This window comes from Molothrus aeneus, chromosome 2 (assembly GCF_037042795.1).
Source record: "Molothrus aeneus isolate 106 chromosome 2, BPBGC_Maene_1.0, whole genome shotgun sequence".
Lineage (NCBI taxonomy): Eukaryota > Metazoa > Chordata > Aves > Passeriformes > Icteridae > Molothrus > Molothrus aeneus.
The window spans coordinates 9782233-9799999 of record NC_089647.1 but is presented as its reverse complement, the minus strand read 5'-3'; the positions used below and the strand labels follow the sequence as shown (position 1 = coordinate 9799999).

The 17767-nt window shown below is 39.1% G+C and overlaps 1 protein-coding gene across 1 annotated transcript in view; it reads left to right on the top strand.

Moving 5' to 3' along the window:
- ROBO2 (roundabout guidance receptor 2) overlaps positions 1–17767 on the top strand; it is a 439359-nt gene that overhangs the window by 34576 nt on the left and 387016 nt on the right. Inside the window, exon 2 of the mRNA XM_066571926.1 lies at positions 10546–10872. Within this exon, the coding sequence (XP_066428023.1) occupies positions 10546–10872 (327 nt within the window). The remainder of the gene's footprint in view (positions 1–10545; positions 10873–17767) is intronic.

Sequence of the window (17767 nt, the reverse complement as noted above, 5' to 3'; positions counted from 1 at the left end):
GAAAAATCCTGTGAAATGCATATTCCTTGAAAGGCAAGACTCTTCCACCACTAATAGCAAGGACCAATAAAACCTCTCACTGGACCTGTGCCTTCAGCCTAAAGTACTAGGAAAGACTTCCCTAATTTGTGCCAGCTTTGAGTGTAAATATGTGGACCAGAAAAGGTGAGAGAAAAATCACTGAGGGCTGCTTAAAAAAAAAAAAAAAACAAACAAACTCTAAGCTGGCACAGATACTGGAGTGTTTGCTTTTTGTCACCAGGCCCAAGAACATTAAATCCCATTTTGGCTGCAGAAGTTGCAGAATTGTGTTTTGTTATCTAATGGGACAGATAACTGGATGGCTTCTGAAAAGGAGAATGAGAAGAGAAAAGATTCACCTTGTTAGATGGAGGTGATGAATTGTTTTGGATTAAAAAACCTGTAATTTTATTAGCTACAGGTATAATAGTAGCAAGTTAGAAAAATTACCTTAAAATACACATGATGAGGTAAGTAAGGAGTTGTGAAACATGCATGGAGAACAAACAAAAAGAAAAGGGACAAGGAAAAAGGTATTTGTTTTGTTGGTTTTTGTTGTTTTGTTTTTTTTTTCTTCTGGGGTGTGGGAGAGACACAAAGGAGAGGATGTTGGGGCAGAGGAGCTCCAAATATTCTCTTAACAGAAGATGCTCTCTCACATTATATATGTATATATATTTATATATCAAAAAGTATATATAATTGTGCTATACATACATCAGGAGAAGCTAGAGGTAGGACACTTAGATGTTTGTGCATAAATTTGAATTTTGTGTCAACTTTCCCATTATTACCGGTGAGAATTCCTTATACAAAGAGAGTCAATAATATGACCTTCAGCTATCAGTGTGGTAACTATTGAAAAACTGGTGACATTTTGGTGATCAAACAAAAAAAATGCAGTATTTGCAGTCAAGTATTTACTCTTTAAACATGGGAAAACCAACCAAACAAAAGACCCAAACGCCACACTTGTAAATATATAAAAAGACAAATGCATGCTGTAAAGCACCAATATAAAAATTGTGATCTTTTGTACTTGGGATATATGAGGTGCTTATAAACCTGACCTATATTGGCAGAAATAGCATGTGACTGAATTTTCTGTAGAAGTTGCTTTCAAGCATTGCCGGGCTGAATGAGTTTTTAAAATGCCAGCTAGCAAAAGGTGAAATGAAGGGGCAATTATAAACATCCCCCTAAGTCTTGGAGTGCCTGTACTTGTTCACCTGTTTCTTTTTTGTTGACATAGGTAGGAGAGATACAGCTTGTGAGAAGTTCATGCTAATTCCAAAAGCCTTCCACCTTTGAGCATGTTTACTTTTGAGCTTATTTATTCAATATGGGGTTAGAAAAAGTAGGATTACAATGTTTCTTCTCAGAGCTTGATCTATATTTTCATCCATGGCTATTTGGAAGAAGTTTTCCAAACGAATTGAAACTTCCAAAGAGTCTTTGACAAGTTGTGAAGATGTAATTTGTAGATTTCTAAACCAAGATATTCCAGAGAGTTTTTGATGTGTCATACTACTTTAAATTTTACTAAGAGCTTCGCTGCAAAATTAATATTCATTGGCTGACAGTTACTTGGAACTTTATGAAAGGTTTCTTTAGGATGTTTGGGTCAAGTTTTAAGTCCAGTATTGATATTGTGTACTTAGAATTCCCTAGACATTCACAACTGGTGTGGTTCAGGGAATCTTTGTGACCAGTGTCAGCAGACAACAAAGTGCCTGCAGGATAAAATTCAGAACATCAAAGTTCAAGTACCTTCTGTGCTTATAGTAGGAATCCTGTCTTCCTCAAAATATTCTTTTAAGACTGCTTTAGATGGGTGAATTTATTTACAAATGTCATCTGATTTCACAGATTGTAGTGATTTTATTCTGCTCTGAGAACTCTGACTCATGGTTCATGGAGGGATCTAGACACGGTTGTCATTTAAAAGCTTTTTTTATAGCTGTTTTAGCTTAACACTATTAAAATTGATGTGTTTTTCTAATTGCTCCTTTTTAAGGCTTTTAAATGTATCTTTTAATGTTGCCTTGGATGGTCATTATCATCTATCAGTAGAAAGCTTTAGACTTTGGAGAGCCTGTGGTTATCAACCCTTCTATGCAAAAGCAAAGTTGACTTGCTTCTAATGGGCCATTGGTTTCTCCAGTGGTATCAGGGAAGCTGCAAAGCTTCCCTTTGCCTGGCTGATAAGGAACCCTTGCCAGTTCCCCATGAGATGGGCTATGATAACATGCCCCTTGTACAATAAATTACCATGCTCTCTGTAGGCAATATCTGCTTTTTTTACCTTCCATCCTTGACCTGAAAATAGCTGAAAGATGTTTTTGGAGTTGGGTGTACGCTTATGCTTTGCTTTGTTGAATTCCAGTGATTTGGAAAGGCTCCCAAGGGAAGAGATGTTGTGCTTGAGCTCTTCTGGATGAAGAGTTTTTTGGTTTTTTGGTTGCAGGTGTGTGTGTGTGTGTGTACATTGTGTAAATATAGATGAGGTATGTATATACACCCAGCATATAAGTACAGAGACATATATACTCACATACACATAAACATTGTCCTTTTTGCTTTTCACAGGTGGAAGTGCTCCTCTTTTCTACCTGTCTTCTTCACTTCTTAATGTCATTTTCATAGTCTCATTATTTGGAGGCAGTGAACATTAATGAAATCCACACTTGAATTGGAGCAACTATTCTAGTTTCAAAACCTAGAGCTTTTTTGAGAAAGAACCTAAAAGTGAAGCTGGTTTGGGTTTGCTGGGGTTTTTGTGTGTGTGTGTGTGTGTGTGTGGGTGCTGTTGTGTTATTAAGAATTGGTGTGTTATTAAGCAAATAATTGTCTCATCTTCTTTCAGGGAGCATAGCTCTGGTAAATATTTTATTTCTTGACTTGAACTCTAAACCATTGTGCTTTGCAATAAACAAATCGATGTAACTTTCTCATTGAAGCAGTGACTTGTATTTATAACATCACTTTTCACCTGGGGAAAAAAGATTAATCATTTGCCTGCAAATCTATATTCCAGTTTTCAGGGTTATTGTGCTCACTCCTGCTCTCTTGACTGCATCCCTAACATGCTGCTCCATCCCAGTCAGTGTGCTGGAAATAAATTTTAAGGTGTGGTAAGGCTCTGCAAAAAAAGTGAAATGTGACACTCAAATGCTTGTAGGTGATGAGAAACTAATTGAATAAAAGTGAATTAGAGTAAAATGGCATTAAGCCTTTATGTCAATGTTGGAATGCTTCCCCTGAAGTAATTTTATATAAGGAAAAAGATGCTTATATTGTGGCACTGGATTATTATCTACATTAAGAAAAAAAAAGGGAATTTTGTTTACAGTGGTTTTTTTAATAGTAGAGTTGATTACACCTTGTTTAGCAAAGTCAGAGTTCCATACAAGGGAAACTTAATGAAATCAACCTTCCTGTAAGATTTGCTGAATGTTTTAATGACAGTTATTGATCTCTCCTGTCAGCATTTCCGCTCTCCCTCTTGGCAGACACACTCTATAGGAAAGGTGACTTATCTGCAGGCACACGTCCTGGGGAAGTTAGGATATGTTGTTTAATGGACTAATTTTGCTCAAGGAAAAGCTTTCAGAGGACCTTGTCATAGCTGACACAGCTTTGAACTAAAAACCTTACCTTGGAAACAGTTGTATCACTGGAGTTTTTTCCCATCTGCCAAATCTCAGAACAGGGGAGAGACTGTAAAGTATAAATTTTCAAAATCTTGTCCTTGCCACGTCAGTTTGCCTAGAGGAATGCATGTCAGATAATCAGCCTGGTGCCAGTGCATCAGCCTATATTCCAGTTGAGTTTTCTCGTTATCTTGACTTTTTTTCCATGTTATGTTTTGTTTGAACTAAGATGTGGCTGACTGGCTCTCTTCTTGAGATCTTGGGTGCCTTCAGTCAGTTCTGTGCCTAAAAGGGTGGTGAAAGCAACAGAGTAATTCATTACATCAAACAAATGTGTGCAGTAAGTGTTTCTGATGAGTACTTCTCTTGTGAAACAAGGCATGCAAAGAAGTGGGAAAATGAACAGTGACTGTCCTTCAGTAAATTTAACTAAGTAGCTGTGGGATTGTCTTTGTAGAGTCTGCATAAGTCAAAAAAAGAGCTGAGGCCAGGCCATGTGACAGATCTGATGTAGCCAGAAGAGATTCTGCAGACACTTCTGTAGCTGTCCATCCGTTTAAAGCACATGATTCTTTTAATGGGGATTTTAATACCTTGTTTTCCATTTCATTTTTTTGTTTATTGATGCAGTGAAAATAAACCAAGATTCTAGCATAAAGTTTTTTTGGCATTAACTATAACTTTGGAGCTGCCCTCTCTGTAGAATCAAATGTACACAGAGCCTTTTCTTCCTGCATCTCTAGCTTTCTGTTGTAGGAGATTTATTTTTTCCTATCACAGTTTTGCTGTTTGTCTCCTTGATAAACAGTCCTTTTGCACTGTCTCAGGGAGAACATGTGTTGTTGGCAAACTCTTGGAGGGAATGCATTCAAAATGCTATCAGAGGCATGAAATAACTAATAACTCATATGAGAGGGAGCTGAGGCCGTTTAACCTAGAGAAAAGGAAGCTTTATGAATTTCTGCAGCTCCCTGAAAGGAGGGTGCAGCCAGGTGGGAGCCCAGTCCCTTCTTCCAGACAACCAGCAAGAGGAGAAGAGGACACGGTCTTAAGCTGTGCCGGGGGAGATTCAGGCTGGACAGGAGACATTTCTTTACAGAAGGGTTGTTAAACATTGGAATGGGCTGCCCAGGGGCGTGGTGGAGTCGTCATCCCTAGAGATGTTCAAGAAATGACTGGATGTGGCACCATGATCTAGTTGACCAGGGTGGTGGCTGGTTAAAGGTTGGACCTGGAGGTCTTTTCCACCCTCAAGGATTTTGTGGCTTTGATATATTATATGTTTGTCTTTCAAGTCCATTGTTGCAACAACTTCTGTTGCTCTTGTTGGCAATACTTATTTTCTGAACTTAATATACAACACACCTGTTCAGTGTGACCAGTTAGAATTCCTGAACTGGAAATATTTCAAATATGACACAATGTAAAACATCACATCCCATTTTAAGCATCCCTTTCACAGCAGTATCATGAGAACAATAGGGCAGATTGGTGAGTAGGTAAATATCCAAGTATATTAAAGATATGTGTTTGGAATGTTAAAGGAAGCAAAATCAGAGCCTTGAGGAAGGATATAAAAGGATTAATAGTCTTGGAGGTCAGCTGAGGAAGACCTTTTCTATATATAGGAAGTCAGGTAAGTAAAAGTTGGAAAAGAGTTAGGGATGCTAATAAATGTGATGTCAGATGGTGACAGGTGCTGGTAATGTCAGAAGGGAAAAGAGAATTTTGAGGAGGTTCTTGACAGTGTTTCAGAAATGTGTATTATGAAATAGCATCTCAGAGTGTTAATATATAAGCTAATGCAATATTGCTTTTCTTTAAAATGGTTCAGCAGTTACAAGACAGTCGCTAGCCTGTCTATTAACCACCACTGGCCCAGTAGCCATGAATGTTTTGTTGATTTGAGAAATGAGTTAACTGTCTCTGAATTTAGTCTGTACTGTTGCTTTGCTGGTATGACAGATCATTAGCTTTGTAGATGATTATTTAGAGAGTAGGCTTAATAGATTAAATCAACATTTGGTCTCTATGTGAATTAAATTAAAACTAGAAGAATGTGAAGTGCAATAAATGAAAGTCTCTTCCTAGAAATTTGAAAGATAATGGACTAGGAGGACTAAAAAGTGAATTGCCAAATGCCTTTTTCTGTGATGATTTGTGTTATGTTAGACAGAGAACACATGACCCAATTCAAGCCTTCCAGGCCTTCCCATCTGGAGGGAGCCTCCAAGAAAGATGGAGAGAGACTTTGCAAGGGCGTGGAGTGACAGGATAAGGGAGAATGGCTTCAAACTGACAGAGAGTGGGTTTGGATTAGATATTAGGAAGAAATTCTTAACTGTGAGGGTGGTGAGGCACTGGAACAGGTTACCCACAGAAGTTGTGGATGCCCCATCCCACTAAGGTTGGACAGAGCTCTGAGCAACCTGGTCGAGTCATGACAGGGGGTTTGGAATTAGATGATATTTAGAGTCCTAGACCAGCAACCTGTGATTGCTCTTAGGACAGGGATTGCATAGTGACTCTGAGGAAATGCAGTAAAAAGGAATACACTATTGACTCTTTGGTTTAATCTCTTTTCCTACTTGCACCTGTGTGTCTATAGCAAATCTGTTACATTTATTAATAAAAATTCTTGCATCCAAATAATTTTTTAGGGTTATTTGACTGTAGGATCAGCCAGACTAAACTGAAAATAATAGGCCTTCTGCTATAATGCTACCAGTGTAGCTGTAACTATATTGTACACTGGGTCCCTGAGGAGAATTGTGAGGAAGTCTGAGCATATAAAAGCAAATTTGTGAGGCTCGGTGGTAGTTGTGGGGAAAACCTGACTTAGTTGGCACCCTGGTGTTGAAGTGGTTGAAATGAATGAGTGATTGTTGTCTTGTACACTTCCCAAAGGAGTAGTCTTGGAGGTGATTCTCAGGGAATTTCTTGTCCAACACATCTGAATTAAGTTAATGTAGGGCAGTGGAAGAGCAGTGTGTTGACACCTGAAGTAACAATATGCAGGCTATATTTTATTTTTCTGCTTTTGTCGCTTTTCCTCACTTTCCTTACTTTCTTTCCCTACCTTGATTGGAATATATAAATACATAAATTCATAATACAGGAAGGAGAGTGTAAGAAGTGTTGGTGAATACATGTAACACAATACATGTGTTGCACAGGGACAGACAAATAACTGGAGCATTATTTTGATTTTTGGTGACAAAATGTGTCCCCCAGCAGTTTCCTTTTTCTTGGTTCCAATATGAGGCTGGGCTTCTTCTGTTCAGTGTCCTGACCTCAAAGGACATTAGCAATGATTGCTGCAGAAATGATTCACATAAAGGTAGATATGGATGCAAATGTTCTTTACTTATGAAGTGACAGTTTATAACAAATCTATAATGTCGCCAGTTATTATGAGAACTACAGTGTTTCCCATCAGTCAGCATTTATCAGGTCAGCAATTGTCAGTAGTTAGCAGGCTCTGGTATGTGAAAATGAAAGCTGTGTTTGTTAGAGTGACAAAACATTGTATTGCAGGATCTTAGGCAGTGTAAGTTCAGCACTTGATGTTCAATTTAAAGTGAAGATTAATTTAATCACACATAAACATGCTACAACACACTATTAAGCTGGACATGAGCTGGCTATGAGCACTGGCAGCCTGGAAAGCCAAACATGCCCTGGGATACCTCCAGAGCCCCATGGGCAGCAGGGCAGGAAGGGGATTCTGCCCCTCTGCCCCCTCTGCTGAGACCCCACCTGCAGGGCTGCATCAGCTCTGGGCTCCAGCACAGCAAGGACAGGGACCTGCTGGAGCCAGGCCAGAGCAGGCACCAAGGGGATCACAGGGATGGAGCAGCTCTGCTGGGAGGAAAGGCTGGGAGAACTGGGACTGTTCAGCATGGATCAGAGAAGGCTTTGAGGTGATCTAACTGTGGAGAACCTAAAGGAAAGATGGAGAGAGATGTTTGACAAGAGGCTGGAGTGACAGGACAAGGGGGTATGATTTAAACTGAGAGTAGGTTTAGATTGGATATTAGGCAGAAATTCTTGACTGTGAGGGTGGTGAGGCGCTGGAACCCTCCTGTGGAATACTTCCAAAAATTCTAATATTGTAGAAATATTGCTTTTGCTCACCAGCACGTAGAAGCTCATGTGAAGTCATTGCAGCCTATCATAGTAAGGACTTAAGGGCTCCGAAATTCAGGGGTTGCTCATATGCTCTATGCATGCACCCGATGGGAATCCTGGGGGGAGGAACAGAAAAGGAAGCAGTATGGATAGCCCAGGATATACCACAGCTGCCTGCTTAAGGTCATGGTTGCACCTTGCTCTGCAGTAAGAGCATCTTCTGCCCAGACAGCTCATGGGGTTTTTAGAATTTCTGTTCCTTTCTGTTCCTTCTGAGGTTATACTCATAAGAGAATTGGGAGGGGGACCATAGCAAAAGAATCAAAACTAGAATCAAGCACCGCTTGCATCTATCTCTTTCTGATATGCAGATGGTGTCTAGAGACAGACAGTGGTGCCAAATTTGTGGTTTCCTTTGTTGTTTATAAATCAGCATAACCTTTGGGAATGCTTGTTGGTGCTCAGTTTACTTTGGAAGGAGGGAGTTGAGTGTGCTCTGTGAACGATCTTGTGCGTGTTTTGCTTCTCCCCTCCTCTAAGTGCATGATGAGGGGAATTCCTTGTAGCCCTGGACAGCTGAAGGTGCACCCAGCCATGACAGCAATGTGTGGTCTGATGCCCCCTTGAAACACCTCCTGAGCCTTTCTCGGTGTACATTGGTGTGGTCCTGGCTGCTCTCATCTCAACCCTCCCTTGTGCACAAATTGCTTCATTAGGATGGAGTGAATAAGCATCAGATTTGTGAGAAGCATCAATACTGAAGAGGAGGAATCAGCCCTATTGTCACCTCAGGAGGGGTTTTAATTGGGTGGTATAATGTATAAGGATAAACTTTTTATGGGAGAAAGCTTTTTGCACAGCTTTAAACATGGCCTGTAAATCTGTATAGGATATACTTTTCGGAGTTCTGAACACTATCAACAATCCTTTGTGTACAAGAAAACTAATATTTTGGAATTGTGTTTCACATTTCTTGCTATCGATTTTGTTACCCTGTGTTAAGCATTTATCAAAATTCAGTTGTATCTGTTCTCTGCCTTAAGTCCTCTCATGTTGCAGAAACACCTCAGCTTTCCTTTTCTTCCTGATACTGTTAATAGAAATTTCTTAACACATCTAGGGGGGTTTTGTTTGCTTTTTGAGAATAAGCAATGAATTAAGTTGTTAGACATGTCTGGACATACAAATGTTGCAAATCAGAGTGTGAAGTTGGCTTTTTAGTTCCATGTGCTGTCAGATATTTATCTTTTACTTTAATGGTGATTTTAGTCTTTTTTGATGAAGTGTATGGGGTCATGGACTAGGGTTATATTTTAGCTGGAGATCCTCCTATTAGTTTGTTGGGGTTTTTTTTGGTTTTTTTTTAGTCAGTAAAAGTGAGAATAAAATATATGTCTCTTCCAAATGTTCCATAAGTTCATCTGTGTTTAGCTATAGATTATGGGTTTTTTCATGTACAGGCATTGAAGATTATGGATTTCTTTGCAATTCTGGTAATAGAATCTGGAAGCCACTGAAAGAGCCAATTTGTGCAACAGCAATGTAACACTTAACTGCAGTGGCAAAGCCTTAGCTTAATGACCTGAGTGTTAGTAAAACAGAAGTCCAAAGGTGGATTCACTCTGTTGAATGGATCCTTATGCCTTTCCTCATAACTTTTGCAGTAAATGAGGCATGGAAAATATTTTAAAGTATGTAGAGCCTAGACTGTAATTAAGACATTTGCTTTTCTACCACTCAGCAAAACTGCTGATCAGGAAATTGAGACAAATGTTTCACTAACCTGCAAAGGCTGGTTTACCTTGTATTTAAGAAGTGCAGACCAATTGTGGCATCTCCACTCAAAGGCCTTTCAGGATCCACACTAGAAAATATTATTTTTGAGGCACCAACTGCCGTGACTGCTGCAGAAATATTTTTCCAGGTTCATGTAGTCTAATTAGACATGCAGAGGTGGGAAGTGTCTGTACCACTAATGTGGAAGGAAGTGTTCAGGGTAAGGTTGGATTGGGCTCTGAGTAACCTGGTCTAGTGGAAGGTATCCCTGCCCATGTTAGGGGGTTGGAATGAGATGAGCTTTAAAGTCCCTTCCAACCCAGGCCCTTGTATGATTCTCTGCTTATATTGTGTTTATGTGTGTGTGTGCACATGCAATCCTGAAACTGAAAACTTCTAAAGTGAGCTGACATTTGATATTTCCCTTTTGGCTTTCCTTTTTCTCCTTCTCTTTCCATACCGGGGCTGTTTGTGGACAAGGTATACAAAGTGTACATGTTAAGCTGCAAAGAACTGTTAACTAATGGAGGTGGTAAGAGACTGTGGTTTTGGATATCCTTCTATTGAATCTGGCAGATGAAAGGATGAGAAAGCAGTAGATATGAGGGGAATCAGGAAGTGCACAGTGATCTAGAAGTAAATGTAAATAGGAAGATTATCAGAGAAAATAAATAAAATGGAAAAGATTGTCATACATGTATGTGTAAGGGATCCTCCTCTAAGCACAGTCTGCATCTGGTATGGGTTTGGTAACACTATAGAGGGTTATCTCTGTTGGTCCATCTCAGATTTTTAGAAAGGGGGAGTATCTGATACAGTCTCTGATATCAGACCAAGTAATCGCAGATGTTGTAAAGGGTTTTTTTTCTATTTTTGTGACATTAAAGGGGTAACTTGCAAGAGCTCTTCATGATGCCTAAAGCACAACTAAATTGTTCTCCCCTCCCTCTGTTCTGTTCCTCAGGATCCCGTCTCCGCCAAGAGGACTTTCCACCACGGATTGTTGAGCATCCCTCAGATGTGATAGTGTCTAAAGGAGAGCCCACCACTCTGAACTGCAAGGCAGAGGGGAGGCCCACCCCCACCATCGAGTGGTACAAGGATGGCGAGCGGGTGGAGACGGACAAGGATGACCCGCGCTCCCACCGGATGCTGCTGCCCAGCGGATCTTTATTTTTCCTGCGCATCGTGCACGGGCGCAGGAGTAAACCCGACGAGGGCAGCTACGTTTGTGTAGCAAGGAACTACCTTGGGGAAGCCGTGAGTCGCAATGCGTCCCTGGAAGTGGCATGTGAGTAGTGTTATTTGTTTAGTGTTCTGTGAAACTTCATGGTGGCTTTTGTGCTGCCACCCCAGCGCTTGCACACGCTTCTGGCAGATAACAAATAGGGATAACTGCAGCATTTTGTCATTAGTTGCTGCTCTTGTTCAAGGAATTTTCACTTGTGTTTGTTCAGTAGCAGTGACCGTACAGAATGAGTGATTTATACTGAAATGAGGTTCTAGCCAGAGTATAATCATGATTGGCACAAATGTGGACAAAAGACAATCTTCCTCTGAAGAATAACATGGACAAAGGATAATCTTTCTCTGAAGAATAATCTAATTTTTAAATGATGTCTAGAGTTGGTTATGCTGGAACTAATGTGGAAAAATACCTATCATGTAATCTAAGGTGAACTGTCTGTTTCTCTTTATCTCATAATCTGTTACTTCAGCAGAAGCAGACAGCATCTTGGTGACTCATGTTCTGTACTGCTGGGAACCTCAATATATGCTCCTCAATCATAAATTTGACCTAGGCCTCATTCATTATGTGAGTGGCAAGTGAAATTGTTGTCCATTTCTCATATCGTCCAGAGCAGTCATGGTCTTTATCGATTCTCTTTGTCTTAAGAGAGAAGTCAGCGGGGCTCTTTCAGAGCCCACCTGGCATGAGTAGTCTGCTTCCAGTAGAGTTAGCAGATAGATTCATTATATTCACAGCAAACAAGCTCATCAGACATAAAATATAATCAGTTGTGCATGTTTGTTTTTTTTTTTTTGCTCCTTAGTTGTATGGGTTGAGTAAACATGGATCTTTTTATTCAGAATGTGCATCTTTGTCTAATGTATTTAAATACATTTATGCGTGCTCTCGTGTTGCTGGGCTTGAGTTTTTCACCCACAGTTCTTCATCTGAAAGTAGTTTCCCTAAAATGTGTTTGAAGTAGGGCTCTAGAACAAATTTGTATTGCTTAGTTGATAAAGAATATATTTAAGTAGATGGTATGTTTAAAGGGACACAGTAGATGGTATGTTCAAAGGGAGGAATCATAGAAGAGAAATCTGTGTTCCTAATGCAGTCTTCAGTCTCCTAGCTAATATGGTGTGATCTTGTGGCTTCTGTTTTCTGAGAAATTGCAGAAAATGCCATTTTTTACATATTTAAGTGGCAGAATAAGCCAAGTAGAACAGACATTTTCACTGCATTTCACCTGTTGTAACCTAGATTGAAAACTGTGTCAAATACAAAATGAAAACAGTTTTTGGCACACTATCAAAGCAGAAGTAAATGTGCCAGTAAATGCATCACAGAAAACTTTTCAGTTTTGATTGGTATTTGGGAGTAGAGGAGAAACCAGCTTAAGGGAAGACTGAAATCTGGGTGAGTATTACTAGATAAATTTACTGGATTATTTGTGTCTTTGTACATGTGTTTTAACTGTTGAGAAATCCTGAGAGACCTAAACACTTGAAATCTTTAATGTAATCCTGTTGAGATTCAGGATCTCCTGTTGAAGTTCAAAGGATTGTTCCTGTTGTACCTTGAGTCACCAAACTGTTTATTTTGAAATTTAAATGTGTTCTGTATCTTGTCAGTTTTCACTGATCCTTACTTTATTGACTGCTGCAAGACTCTTGTTACACCATCCTCCATCTTTGGAGTTTAAATGCTGTAGCTGGTGGCAGTCAGGCATGAATCACATGGGAGATAGTAGAAAATTTTAAAAACAATAAAGCTGTTCTACTTTGTCAGCTGTTTTACGGCAGGAGCCATGTGCATGTGAAACTGAGATCTGAAACCATGGCCCAAGTTTTTGCAATAATATTGTGCTTTTACTGTTTCCATAGCTTTGAAATTTAACTTCCTGAAACCCCCAATTAAAGGGTTTAGTAGTCTAAAGCAGGTTCTCCTATTTCACTTCAACAGTCCTTTATCCTTCCTTGAGCAGTACCATGGCTGCAATTACAGAAAGGCCTTCATCAAAGAAGCAACATGTAAATAGACATACATTTCTTGTTTACTTAAAATTTGAGATTTCAGCTGTGATTTTTAAAAGCACATGGCAGTGCTTGGTGTGTATCAAAGGCATCCTTTGAAAGATGATAGCGAAACTGCAGTTTTTGCTGGGGTATGGGAACTTTTGGTCATAAGTCAGGTTTTCGAGTGACTTTCAGGGAACAGTTGGAGTCTCTTGTCTTTCTGGTGTCAGTGTTTCTGGGCTGAAGAAGATGGGCAGGCCTGTAGCAGCCTGTTTGCAGGCTCAGGAAGTGAGTTCCTGGTGCCGGGCTGTTGTCAGCAGTGGGTTCCCACTGACCTGTCCTCAGCTCCTGCTGGGAGGCTGCTGAGCTGCCTGGATGCTGCAGCCCTGTCCCTGGGGCCGCACGCGATCCAGCCTGGCTCGTGCTCTCTGTCGTGGCGTTGAAAACTCTCCTTCCCACACTGAGCCAAGCTCTTTTCATCACCAGAAACAGGGAGGTTGTCTTCTGCTGTCAACAGGTTCTGGATTCTTATCTGACTGTAGCTGGCCTCAAATAGTGCCACGAGAGGCAAACTGCTGGTTTTCACAGGTTTGAAATGCTTGCGTGTGCTGCTTTAGAGTAAGAAACTCTAATTGTTTTACTTTGCTTATTAAATTGGCAGTTGCTAATAATGCTTTCTTGCAACTTTTGAATGATTTATGAAGAAATATCTATTCATTTTGTATGTATGTTAGATGTGTTTATGCTTATGCATTAATATGATAAACAGTGTTAATTATGATAAATTTTATTTTATTTCCTTCTATTTACCCCCTCCATGACACCAAAGCAGTGGGATTGAAAGTCTTCTGGTGTATCCATGTTTATGTGTAAAGACAGAAGTTAAATTCAGCTGGGACACAAAGTGGTTCAAACCATCTTGAACACAGTCATTTTGCCCTTTGTTTTTTTTTTTGGAGTGAGTTTCTTTTAAGTTGCTGAAATCCCCTAAGCTCTTTTTGGTTGAGTAACTGTTTACACCTTTCCCAGACATTAATTTAGGTACCAGCCCCTATAAAGCACATAAGGTGTACTTCTACATCCATGCATACAGTCCAGGACAGGTATTTTTGTACTAATGTACATCCTCAGAAAAATTTGTCCATCCCAGTAAAACTGTGGAGAACTGTGATTTAGAAAGTTACTTTAAAAAGCATCATTAATGTAATGAATATGCTTTTAGAATATTTTTGCTTTTGATTTAGAATATCTTCATTCCTGAAGACATTTAACAAGATATAGTTGGTATTAGAAGAAAGAGTTATTATTTGAAGGCACAGTTTAGGATAGATATGACTTATTCTATTTGTTTTAAGACATTAATTCATGGTGTGCTTCATGCAGATTAATTCTTCTGTAGGAGCTTCCTCAGAAGGAAAAAATAATCCTAATGCCACCTAATGCCAATGTCAAAGAAGTCTTCCAAATTGTATGTGGCAAATTCTCATGTAGTGTTTTTGTTTTATGGTTAAATCATTAAAAACAGATGTTCTAGCTTTAAAACCTCTGTGAAGAGTTGTATTCAAAAGAGTAAAACATCTTTCTTTAGATTTTGTCCTGAAGAATTTTTTAATTGAAATTGAACAAGGGTTGGCATTATTGGATGTATGTTGATGTTCATATTTTCTTGGGAGAATTTAGAAGTAGGCTGGAAACAGTTTGCTCTTTCACCAAACTGCTTTTGCATTCGAACACCAGAAATCTTAAAATAAAAGCACGTTTTTTTAAACAATGCTCCAGTTGAGGCGATCGAAGCTGCGCGGTGGAATTTTCCAGCGGGAATATCAGGAAACACATTTGCAGCAGCAGTGAGGGTAGCTAGGATTTCAGCTGGGAGCACCAGGGAGCCACTTGTGAGCTGGGGAAGGAGCACCAGGGTCCCTGCACTGGCCAGGGCTGCTCTGATCCAGCCGGAGTCAGCAGCAGCCCCCAGGGAGAGCAGCTGTAGCTCCAGGTGTTAAATATGTGACAGCAGCTTGATCTATCGACCACTGTTACAGGGGGCTCTGGCCTAAATGAAAATTCATGAAAAATTGATGAAGTCTCCAGATTATTTTTTTCCCTTTCCCTTTTGCAGCGCTGCGCCAATGCAGCGAGGAGAGATTAAATGAGGTGTTGAATGCTTTAGTGGTGAGGAGGTTGTGGTTCAGAGGTCGGGGGGAAGGGAAATAAGACCTATTTTCTACCTTACTTTCCTTTAAAAGCAAACATGAAGCTTTTCAGATTAGTTGGGATTTGCTGCCATTTTAATGTAATAATAATAAAGCTCAGGAATATTCACAAATAGGATTCTTTTCTGCACAGGTTGGGAGCATATAGGTTGTTGCAGAAAATAGTGGAAACCTCTGAGTCATAATTCAATTGAAGAACCAGAAATAGATTGAATTTTGTAATGGCAGTATAAATTTGGGCTTCCATCTTTCTGAGTCTCTGTTTGAACTGAAGTCATTTGGAGAAGGAAGAGGTCTTGCATTATTTATATGCCATAGATTGCTTGGATAGCAGGCTTTGGAACACTCTCTAAACATAATGATCCTGTTTGTGTTAGAGTCAACACTGAATTATGTTTTTATCTGTAACAAGAGAGGTTAAAGGAGTACACTGAGTTTAGTGTGAAGTCATAGGTGTTCTGCAAAGCAAGCCTAAGCCACATCTTAAACATGGGAGACAGTAATTTTACAAATAAACCAGATAGATTGAAGTGTTCAGTGAATAAAGGCTGAGAGATATAAAATATATGCTATGCCATCACCTTTGCATCATAATGCTAATGGCTATTTGCTGGAGCATGTGCAAAAGGCTGCAATGTGTTCATAATAATGGAGTTAATAATTTCCTATGAGATACTCAGAGTGAAAGAAGAGCACAGTGTATGTGACTGTAAAATGGGTGGATGGTTTTTTCCATCTAGTTTCTGTTTTATGTGTGATAGTAACACATTATTAATTTTGTTACTGGTGATTTTGAAGTCTGATTTGCTCTGAGGTGTTACTTTCATATGTGGAGAGCATGTCCTGTTACTTATGTCTCTCTCTCCCTCATCCTTCTAAACAGAGTATGAAAGATTGTCTGTTTGAGTTGGCACTCTTCTGCTCTCATCACAACAGAATAATCACTGTAGAAATTGGAATGCTGGAGACTGTGGTCTGGTCTATGTGCAATATCAGGACACTGAAAAGCATCATGCTTTTTCTCATAGTGCTTTTTCTCTAAGAAGAAGTTTAACAAATCGTGCCTACTATCACAGCATGCTTAAGGAAAAGTAAATTCCTCTTGTGGAGGAGAAAAAATAAAATTGTATCTGATTACATATACTAGGGAATGGTAGATTTTGTAAGATGGTGTGAATACCTTAAACCTTCTCTCATCAGAGAAACCAAAAGCTTATTTGATATCTTAATGCAAAGTTTTCTTTGAGCCAAAAAAATACTTCTGCTTTTTTACTTTATTAATCTAGGTTTTAATTGAGTGGTTTTATTTCTTCTGAACTCACCTGAGACAAGAAAGCTACATATTTAAGAGGATGTGATTTTTGTACCAATAGCCAGAAAGAACTAGAATTTTTATGAGAGAGGTGCTCTTCATCAGGATAACCTAGATGCTGTTGCCAACACGTTTCTTGCAAAGTGTTTAAGTTTGTGCTACAGCATTGATGCCTTCCATGTGGGCAGAAGCAGTACTTCCCACCATCATCCATTAGGATTTAGACAAGTCATCACATTCTTACATCTTCACTTCTTAGACATTGAACTCCACCTGGGCTTGCAGATTTAAAGTCTACAAGAGCTAAGAACTCCTTACGTTTTAATAAATCCAAAGATATTTAAAATTCTATCATTCATAATATCAAGCTGTACAATGCCTGTAGGTTTCTCCATGCCTTATTTTTGTTATACTTTTTCTCATTTTTTCATACTGTGGTCTTCTTATAATATGTTTTTAGGAGGTATTTGCAGTCGATCTGATTCTGCTTCTAATAATTTCTTGCCCATTCCTCACTTGATTTTTATTGGCTTCTTTCTTCCCCTTAACTTTGATTTTATTTTTTTAAAATCAAATGTGCTATTTACATCTCTCTGAATAGACTACCTGAGAAAATGTTGACAGCTAAGGAGCAACTTCACAGAAGACTTCACAGAAACCTTGAAAGAAATCAGCTCCTGATTAATCTGTTAGTGGGTGCATCATCATGTGCTGTTTTGTTGGTTTTTTTTTTTTTTTTGGGTTGACATTTCTCTGATTTCTAGTTCATATGGAAAATGAAGGAGAACAAGAGAACATTGAATTTTGACAACTCTGTTCTATTTGCTCAGGAGCCAATAAGCACTCTTTGAATGTTAATTGAAATATTAGCTAATGGCATATGCTTCATCCATGATGTATTATTCTTTAGTGTCAGGCTTTAAAAAGTACTCATTTGAAGCAATGCTCAGACTATGACTTGGCAAATTTTTTGTGATCTTAATTCTAACAAGGTTCAGTACTGTGGTAATTAACAGTAATTATTGGGATGAGACTGGTGGATGTTTTATATATACACATCTTTCTCTCTCTATGTATATATATTGATATAGATTTTTATTCTGATAATCACCCTATTTTTTTTTGAAGAAACCCTTAACCTCCTTTTTTTCCCCCCTGTCTTTGTTCACACATGAGCTTCCCTTTCCCTTACACTTAAAGGACTAAAATTTAATCATTGCTTTGGTGCTACTTCATAAGTTCCCACAGGTTTTATACTTCATATAAGTTTCTAATACATGGAATTTATGTGGGAAATGAAGTGGTGGTTTTGTTCCACTCTTCTTGCTTGAATATTTCAAGTGGCAGTGATGTGAATGTGTACTGATAGTTGGGAAATGGCTTCATTGTGGTAGAGAAGGAGGCGTATGCTGTCACTT